Here is a 10,387-nt window from a genome sequence, read left to right as displayed (position 1 = left end):
TCTTTATCATTCACACCTGTTCCTCATCAGCCACCTGCCCAGGTGCTCTCATTACTCACTCTCCCTCTGTTATATAAAAAGCCTTTCTCTCCTTCACTCCTTGTCCGGTCATTGTTCTGTGTTCACAGACATCTCAGTCCTCTTCTGTCTTGTCTGTTTTTTGTCCCCCCTGATGATCTGCTCTGCCTTGTTTCTGATCCTGTCTGCCCAAGTAAGTTTTGCTGCACCGACAGCCTTTTGTTTTGTTATTAAAAATAAATTGTTTTTGTTTTTGAACTCCTGCCTCGCTCGCCTCTCTGCAATTGGGTTCCAACACTGAGGATCGTGACAAATGCTATCCATCCTAGTTACTCCCAAGGAGAACCTCAACATTGCAAGCTCTGCCTCTTCCTGTGTTTTTGTCATTGCCACCAACTCCAAACTGTACAATATAGCTGGTCTCACCACTGTCTTGTAAACCTTTCTTTTGACCTTTTCTGCCACCATTTAGTCACAAATCACTCGTGAAACTTTTCTCAATCCACTCCATCGTGAATGGACTCTCTTCTTCAGCTCTGTACCATACCCCACATTTTCCTTTATGTATGTATGTCTCCACCTTGAAGCTATCTGTAACTCCTACAGAACATCTTATCATTGTCTTGCTGTCCTTATACATGTCCTGTAACAAAAATTAATAAAAATAACTCCAGATTTCCTCATACAACACCAAACCTCCTCCCTCGGCACCCTGTCATATGCTTTTTTCTAAATCCACAAAGATACATTCACTGTCTATACTTAACCATCAGCATCCTCAAAGCAAATTTGGTGCATGTGGTGCTTTTTCTTGCCATGAAACTATACTGCTGCTCACAGTCATTGCTTGTCTAGGTCTATGTTCCACAACTCTCTCCCAGATCGTCATCATCTCAATTCTCCAGTAGTTGCTAAAACTCTGTACATCACCCATGTTCTTAAAAATGGGCACCAGCACACTTCACTTCTATTCCTCAGGCATTTTCTCATTCTCAAATATGCTATTGAATATTTGAGTCAAAACCTCATTGCCATCTCTCCTAGATATTTCCAAACCTCCACTAGTATGTTAAATGTCTCCCCCTTCTTCATTCTCTTCAAAGATTTATGAACTTCATTCTCTCTATTTCTCACTTCCTGGCCCACTATGACCTCTACTCTTCTTCCTCTTTCATTCTCTTAATTTACTAGTTCCTCAAAGTACTCCTTCCATCTTCCCATCACACTCTTGCTTGTTAAAATATGATTGTTTCTATCAAACGAGCCTAACCAGTTGCACATCCTTTCCAGTCCAATACCCTTGTCTTGCCAGTCGATACAAGTCCTCCCCCTGCTTAGGGTCCAGCCTCTTGTACAGCTCCTCATACACCTTTTGTTTTTTCCTTTGCAATCTCCCTCTTTGCCCTATGTTGCATCTTCTTATATTCCTTTTTACTCTCTTCAGTGACCACTCTCTCCTCCTTGGGAATATCCTCCATCGCTTCGTCTAGATACTGCCACAATTACATCAACCTGTGGAGCATAACCACTGACTGCATTCAACATCAGACCTTCTACTTCTCCCTTCAGACACATCACACTGAAACTCTTTTCACCTCTACTACATTCATTACAAACTCCTCCTTCAGGACCACCTACTCCTTTTCTTTTCCTACCCATGTCATGGTAAGACAGTTTAAACCCTGCACCGATTCTGTAAGCTTTTCTGCCCTTGGTCATTTGCACACGTAACGTATCTACCTTCATTCGTTTTCTAGCGTATTTTTATTATTATTTGTTTTTCTTAGAAATTTTCCTCTTCAGGTACAGTACAGTGTAACTATATTTATCAAAACTGCTCAGTTTCAGAAAGTGGTAAAGGTCATAATGCGCCCAGCCTCATATACAAAGGTTTTAGATTTTTTTTTTCATGCAATTTATTATTTAAAGCTTGTGATGGGGATGACTGTCAGCTGCTACCACACCAAACCTTAGCTCAATATCTGTTGAAATGATTGAGTTATAACTTTTTAATTTGCTAAGCTTGATTAGCTGTGGCAGCCACATAGAATCAGGTTGACATACAAAATTAACCAGTTGTAGATGTACACCCAGTGCTTACTTTCTGAGAGTTTTATTTTATTCCATCCACTGGTTTATGATTTTTTTTTGCTAACAGACAGTCAAAGTATTACCATCCTAGTCTTGGAGGTAAAAGGGTGGACAACTTAATTCTTGTCAGGACAAGGAGACAGGTTGGCAGATAAATTGTTTATTTTCAGCTTCCCCACTCTGATTTTACTAGCTCAGTTTGCTATCTGTCTTCTCAACCCTTATCCTAAAAAAAAGAAATTAACATAACTGAAGTTCTAAAACCATGATGTTAAAACAACTACATGAATTGATCATTTTAAAAAGTCTGTGATTAACCTTCGTTTTTCTTTTAAACTTTGCATCCTTGGTCACGTTGCTGATCCTACAGAATGGAATCCAGTAAACTGCGTAGCTCTAACACCAAAGTTCATGCTCAATAATCCAGGTAAAAATCTAACAATGTTCAGTCAGGTCATCTGAATGGTTTCTTTTCTTTTCTTTTTTTTTTTTTTTTTTGCTGAGACCTTTTGTCCCTCATCCAAAGGACTTCTTCAATCTGAGGAATCCAAACAAACTGATTTCCACAAACAGCATACTCCAAAGTGGGAAAAAAAACAGTCTGCTGGTGCTAAGATGGCAGATTGAAGAAATCCTTTTGATGAAGGACAAAACATCTCAGCAACAACAACAACAACAACAACAAAAAACCATCCAGATGACCTGACTGCACATTGTTGGATATTTACCTATATTATTGAGCATGAACTTTGGTGTTGTGAACCACTTTGGCATGACCGTCTCAGAGGATGGGGAAGAGGGTGGGCCCCGGAGGCCATCTTATCATCAGCGAACTGTTTTTTTTTTTCCACTATGGAGTGTGCTATTTGTAGAAATCAGTTTGTTTGGGGGCTCCTCAGATTGAAGTGGTCCTTTGGATGAAGGACGAAACGTCTCAGCAAAAAAAGAAACCGTCTAGATGACCTGATTGAACATTGTTGCACAGCTCTAACCCGCTTAACTCTGGACTTGACGACCCCTGTGAGCTTTTTACAAGATGACCATGTTGCCATGGTGACAGTGGTTCTCGAGTTTGCATGTCTTTGACTGACTTGTAGCGTTGCGCTTATGCTCCTCTGGTCCTGACCTGTGGAAGGCACCCCCTCCTCTGGATCCATTCCCTGTTCCTAAGGCCTGGCCAGCCCAACCCAGCCTATAGCCCATCCAGTGCTCCCCGACAGGGGCTAACGTTTCAGGCTTTGAGTCAAGCCCCTTCTGGAGGTGATTAGCCCCAAACTCAGGACAGATTCTTTCCAAGATATCTGACGCGGCATGTTTATTTTATCCGGGCTCTTTGTGTGGATGTGCTGGACATGAGTAACCTATTTGAAATAAGTATCAGCTTACATATGCCAAGAGGGAGTAAGAGAAAGGTCCAGAGCCACGTGAAATCTTCTTTTAAAGGCAAAAATTATATAAATGCACATTTATCTGCTTTATTTGATTTGCATTTTTATCATTTGAGTTCTTCATCTGGTGAAACTGTTCTATCCAAGTTTTTCTCTGAATATTTACTCTTACTTTCCACCAACACCTTCTACCAGTGCTGCAGGCACACACTCCTGTACTCTTCCATCCAAACATAAACTACACTAAACATCCGCGCTGAAGTCACAGAGACACAAGGAGATGTATTTTTATTTTACCCCTGGAACCCTTACCTCCTGAGTACTTAACTCGATTTCACACTTTCATGTCATCAACAAAATCAAACAGAAACACGATCCCTGTGTTTACCACAGACCTTCCAAAATATCACAGTCTCCGAGCATTTACCGTCACTCATGTGCATTTAATTTATGACCTATTTACAGTATCGCAGGCAGTGGAAAGCTTTCTGCTGTTGGATATGTTTGAGAAGCACTGGCAATCAAAGAGACATGCAGAGCCTACACGGTGAACAGAGACAGACATCCACTTAAAACACATCGCTCAAATTGCTGACATCTTCTGATGTGTCTTCTAGTTTATGAATGTCATAAAAATGACAATACTGGTCAGAGGCATTTTAGCAATTCTTGTGTTCACCTTGTTACAAAAGTTTGTAACAGTAGTACAAAATAGTTTGTTTCAGTTAAACTAAAAATATAATGAAGTTTTGTTAATAGGTTTTTGACACAGTCATCTGAAACTGTATTATTCGGGGTGACTTGGTGGCAGAAACATCATTGAACATTCATAACTATGTGTGTATTTTAAATTATATGCGTAAACGTAAGATCTGTTACTAATTTATTACCTTAAAGTGTGCAGTTCATATTTTAAACGCAGCTTTTAGCTCCATGTTCAACCCTGAACCTCAGAAACACTACATTTCCTTATAAGTGATTAAAAAAAACTACCGTACATCTACATGCTTTTCACAACCATGGTACACTTTTGAGTTACAGTGCAAGCACAGATTTTAATATGTTGATAAGAATTATCACTAACATTGTACTTTCTAGCAGTGCTATAAATTTGATTAGATTCAGCGCTAAGGCAATATTTTTGTCTTATTTTCTACAGTCACGTGATGTTTTTTCAGCTAATTTTCTGGGTGTGCTGCCTTTTATATTTTATGTTTTCATAATTTCTGGATGAAAAAGTATAGTTAGATTATATTTAACATTTTGGTAATTCCGATAGAAACAGGTGATCGTACATCACTAACAGTTTAGCAGCTAATGCAGCGTGAGGCACACATTACACACACACCATCAAAGCATGTTAAACTGAGTATTTTTAACCTGGCCAAATACATATTTGATCAGTAGTTTTAACAGTAATGCAATTCTCAAGAAAATACACGTTTTTTTTGGTGTGCTTTAAAACACACTAAAGTACCAGCAAACAAGTCACCCTCTGAAGAGTGTAACGGTCAGCTAAACTGCAGCAAACATTTCCAGCTAAAATGCTAATGTGCTAGCTAGAATCTTAAGAATTAGTTAGCTGAATTATTTCCCATTTTAAATTTCCCATGTCTGAGGTTTGGTGGCCATAAAAGCTGGCGTTGGTCCTGTTTTTATTCAGTTTTGTCACAAATAATACAATGAACAGTCAAGGTTGTATCACAAAAAAGGTTAAATCGTGTCATCTGGACAAGTTTCTTTAAGGGAGAAACGTTCTGTCTTTCATCCAAAAGACTTCATCGGTCTGCGGCATGCCAACCAGAGCTGTCCCATAAATAGTCCTCATTGATGTGTTTCAAGCCAACCTCGTGTTGAATTCCTGGATGGTTGAGCTTACAAACATTTTTTTTAGTCAAGGTTGTAATTTGTGGTTAAGGTAAAATACAACCGCAGGACAAATAAAAACTCACAGCCACTGGACGTACTTGTCCTTTCAGACTAAAATTGATCAAGTTTGGTTGGACAGCTCTTGTCTTATCATACATAAGTGAAACAAATTCCATACAATTTGTAAAATTACTTTTCTTGACAAAGAGTCCAGGGAGTCAGGGAGCATGCTTTATTCTAACTACACTGGTTCAACCAATTGAGGTACCAATGGTGCTACCTAATGGCTCACTGCTACTCAGTGTCAAAGGCCCTTCAAAGAGACCCTTCACAGAAACAATGGTTAAAAAGTAATGGGTTCAGAACAAATTATACTTTGTTGCTGGAACATTACACTGAGAGTAGACCTGTCGCGATAAACATCAATTAATCGCACGATTAATGAAAATTATCGACCTCGTTTTCATTTATCCGCTTTATCGTTGCTTTGTGTCTCTTTCTTTCTACCGAAGACACTGGATGACAAAAAGCTCAACTCTGGTGCTCTTCACTGACCCCTCCCCTTCTCTTTCCTTTTTAAAATCCATTTAAACCGTCCAAAATCACGTTTTTGGATCGTTAAAAACAGCTAAGATGAGAAGCTAAGCTACGAGCTAAGCTAAAAGGCCGACCTCAGAGTAAAAACCTCCGTCCTGTTGAAGCTTCAAAATTCACGATTGAAACCTGTGCCTTAGTGTAAAAAGTTGTTTTTCTCTGCAAAAAGAAGCTGAGAACTTGATTACTGATTTTTTATTAAAAGCTTTGTATGAAAAATACTATGCTAAAGAGCTCAAATACACAGAGTGTCTGCCATTTTGAGAACCGAAAAAAGGAAAGAGAGACAGCCCATGTCATGTCAAGGGGTCTCCCTCCCATTTTTCGCTTTCGAGACATGCTTCTTGATCCCTCACTATCCATCCTTGGGTTCAAACAGTCTTATACTGCTATCTGGTGGTAAAAAAGGTACTACACACAAAACAAATTAATCAACATTTTGTCTTAAATTTGACAATAATTACTAACTATAGTCAAATTTTAAACAATATTATCATTTATCGCAATCATTTCTGAAACAAACAATCAACCAGCAAAATTTGTTATCGTGCCATACGTAACTAAGAGATAAAATCAATTTGATACGCTCCGATTCTTATGGTAGTCCCTTCTGCAGGGCTGTTTTCTATATTTACTTCCATCTGTTTCTACTGTTAACTTTTAGAACTTTGAACCAACAACAACTCCAGAATTTTAGTGTTTTTAATCATATTTTCAGTGGATAAGTGTGTTCTTGAGTAGCTTCAGTTGGTATCAAATGTGAATGTCCAAGCACATTCAAACATATATCTCTTAGGACGTTAGTCTTAAACAGCTCAGTGTCATTTGTGGCATTAGACTCTGGTTGCTGTTGGAGTTAGTTTTGAGTCACTTCTTATCCTAGTGGTTGTTTCTGCATTGAGCTTGTGCTCACTTTGCTTCTTGTTTGTCGTTACTTAGCTGGGGACCAAACCTCTGTCAGCTTTCTAATACAGAGTAGGGCTGAACAATTAATTGCATTTGCAATAATATTGCAATATGGATGAAACAAGATTTTCTAATTGCAAAGGCTGCAGTTTGACTGGTCACGTGATCTCCAAGGACATGGTTGTAAAACGGATTAATAATCTCAATGGATTTCTTCCTGGTAAAATAAAGGTTTAATAATAATCTGGTTACGTGACTTGCAAGTGAGTGGAGCACAACAGAGCAGGGAGTGGAAGAAGTCAACACTGCGCTTTAACCAGTTGCACAATGGCGTCAGGCTTGACAGAAGCTGACACATCTGAAAGTTTGGTACCAAAGAGGGGCAGCACGTCCGTTATTCTGAATTATTTTGGCTATAAAAAGAAGACGCTGCGCAAGAACATGTGTTGTGCAGAACCTGCCTTGTTGCTGTTGCTACCTCTAGAGGTAACACCACAAATTTTTATCAACACTTAAAAAAAACACCTCTAAAAAAGTCATTTACGATAGTTGCATAGCTAGAATGCCAACGACCAGTGCTTCAACGTTAAGTAAACAAAGTACCAGTCGACAGGGATCACTGACCGAACTTTTTCAAAGGTATTACTCCGTATGAACATAATTCGAAACAGCACACAGAAATAACTCGAGCAATAACGGAGTTCATAGCAAAATACATGATGCCCATTAATATAGTGACCAAGCCTGGGTTTACGGCTTTGGTAAACACAATGGATAAGTGGTGCTCATGCACACATTTTAGTTAAGTTTCTATCCTGGAGCTATGCAAAAAATGCAGAAAGAGTTGCAGCAGAGCTGAAAACAGTGGAGTTTTTTTGCAACTGAAACAGATTGATTTATTGCTTGTGTTTGTTGAAAACTACATGAGAAGAAGACATTGAAACATAATCGCATTATTGAGGTAAAAAAAAAAAAAAAAAATCGCAATTAGAATATTTGTCCAAAATCGTTCAGCCCTAATACAGAGATCTCAATTTTTCAGTAGACAGGATCAGTTAATGTGCTTAAGAACCCCTTTAATAAGCGTGACTCCTGCTGGCCCCATATTGATGTCCTGGAGGAGTACTAGAAGGGGATTTAAGAGGTTGAAGGAGGTCAGGAAGAAGCTTATAGTTGGGACTTATAGGAAGGGGGGTGGGGGGACTCTTTGTGTTGCCAGAGCACAACATGAATGTGTTTTTTATGGGACTTATTATGAATGACTGAGGCCATGCAGTGATTATAAATTATCATTAGCAACTTTTCTTCTATCCCTGTGATATGAGTGACACATTTAAAAACAATTTAAAGCCTTTGTTTGGCTCATTCAGTGCTTTAAGTAGCGCAGCATAAGAGAAAGCAGCTGTTAAGAAAGATTTCACTGGAGGTATTTAGGCTGCACATACTTTCTCTGTCTCTCTCAGCTTTAGGAAGTACATGGAGCTATTTCCTGGCCTTTGCTGCCCGAGGGGAAACATCCATCACTCTGCATTTTAAGTTGAGCTTTTCAATTAAGCCATGAAAACTGTAAAGCTTTTCTCTTTTCTTTTGTTTTACAACTCAGAAAAGCAAGTAAATGGCTTAAATAAATGCATCATTAGTTCCAGCGCTGAGCTGTCAGGTTTCATTATCAGTTTACACCCAGCTGCAGCAGCTTTACTGTCACTGCAGCGTAAATGTTTACTTTGAAATGCAGCCTTATTGTGGGATTTGCATCGTAAATCAGTAGCTTTTCAGATTTCTTTTTGCAACAGTCTTGTAGAACATTGCTTTGATTTAACTTTCCAAAGAGCCACAAGTCCTCTCGTAATTGTTGGTAAATTCAAAACCCTTTGAATCGGAGTCCTCCACGTTTCATAAACAGTCTGTTACAACCACTGAAGGGTTTGACCACTGATCTGTCCCTTTGCAGAGAAACCTGGTCAGCTGTAGTGACAGTGAAATATGACAAACAAAGGAAGCGCTTGACTTGTTGCCTTGTACGTTTTCATTCTCTTAAGCAACTGTTAATTTAGCATTTTCGCTGCAGTTTTAAGTTAATCTCCTGGCATCTATAAACATTTTCCCACCATATGTCAATCTGGCTGTATGCTCTGTTTTTGTTACCATTGTTTTCAAGAAAGTGACACTGTAACCAGCAAGAAGGTTAAAGTCGTGGCCTTTGACTTTATTTTGAGCGCAGTTGGTGAAGCTGAACGAGGTCTTCAAGAGGCAGAGAGAATGGAGCGAATGAGTGGGCCAAGTGGAGGAGCTGCTCAGGCTGTCCGACACTCAAATAGGTGAGACACTTTATACATCACATCATGTATTTGGTAAGTAAAATTGCTTCAAAATGACACAAAGTGCCAAGTTTTTTTTTTTGGTGCTAATTATGAAGATTAAATAGAAACATTAAAAGTCCATGTTTCTAAACGAGAACTGGTTTTCAAACGTTTCACTTGGTAAAATACAAAATAAATGTCAAGTAAATAAATTAAATTAAAGTATAAAAAAAATAAATAAATGTATAGTACATAGAGAAGTTAAGCTAAAATTCTTAGCAGGTCTTATTAGCAGGTCCAGTCAGCAGCTTGATGGTAATAAAGACCACAGCAGCTGCCCTCACAGACCGCAGTCCGGTCCAGCAGACAGAGAACATCCCAGGTTTCCCCGCGCAACTGAACGGGTCCGTATTGCATGTGCAGGCAGGAGGATCTTAAGGAGGATTAATCAGAGAAGCAATCAATAATACAAAGGAAATGCTGATGGAGGTGGGCAGTTCATCTGCAGGGATGGGAGGACGTATTCATAGAACCACTGAAGCAACACTCCAGTGGTTTAAGGAGAACAAGCGAAATGGCCCTCTATCTTTATGTTGGACTTGACTACAGTTTGTATTAGAGAGAAGGCACTGAACTGATGTGAAACACATGTAATGGTAAAAACATTGATAAACTTTTTTCATTTTATTATCAGTGAACATTTCTTACCAGAGATAAACTCATCTCTTCAGAGAGGAGGCAGAGTGCAACTTGTGGTGAGTATTGATGAAGCCTGCGTCTTTCCCCTGTTCACAAATGTTCAGGCTGCATATCTAAACAGGATATGCAGCCTGAACTTATCCTCAGCCTTTGGTTGTTTCATGGTTTTCAAACTGTTGGACACAAGGCATGTGATGCGTGTCTTTTTGTTTGTGTGCACAGACCGATTCAGCGTATGTAGATCGTCCTCACACCACAGGGCTTTGCGCTGACAGCAGTTTGGTCTCTCAGGCTTGCAAAGGGAACAGTTACCCTTACAGAAATGCCTTGGCTCATGAAGGTAAGTCCTCTGAGATTTTCTTTGTTTTTCAAACTATTCCTTCTCTATTTGAAAAAAAAAAGTCTGTTCACACAAGCAACAAAAACACTGAAATATTCCAACAGCCACTAGTTAGTGCTAACAACAACAACAACAAAACATTCTGAACATGGCTATATATATATATATATATATATATATAT

At 39.0% G+C, this 10,387-nt stretch overlaps 1 protein-coding gene across 1 annotated transcript in view; it reads left to right on the top strand.

Annotated features, from left to right (window-relative positions):
• Window positions 1–10,387, top strand: part of lrriq1 (leucine-rich repeats and IQ motif containing 1) — a 63,988-nt gene that overhangs the window by 41,117 nt on the left and 12,484 nt on the right. Inside the window, exons 19-21 of the mRNA XM_037683099.1 lie at window positions 9,088–9,184; window positions 9,861–9,921; window positions 10,088–10,205. Coding sequence (XP_037539027.1) covers window positions 9,088–9,184; window positions 9,861–9,921; window positions 10,088–10,205 — 276 coding nt within the window. The remainder of the gene's footprint in view (window positions 1–9,087; window positions 9,185–9,860; window positions 9,922–10,087; window positions 10,206–10,387) is intronic.

Source organism: Nematolebias whitei, chromosome 10 (genome assembly GCF_014905685.2).
Source record: "Nematolebias whitei isolate Nwh7 chromosome 10, NemWhi1, whole genome shotgun sequence".
In the NCBI taxonomy this organism is placed as follows: Eukaryota; Metazoa; Chordata; class Actinopteri; order Cyprinodontiformes; family Rivulidae; genus Nematolebias; species Nematolebias whitei.
The sequence above is the reverse complement of the archived record's forward strand: the minus strand, read 5'-3'. Positions and strand labels throughout refer to the sequence as shown.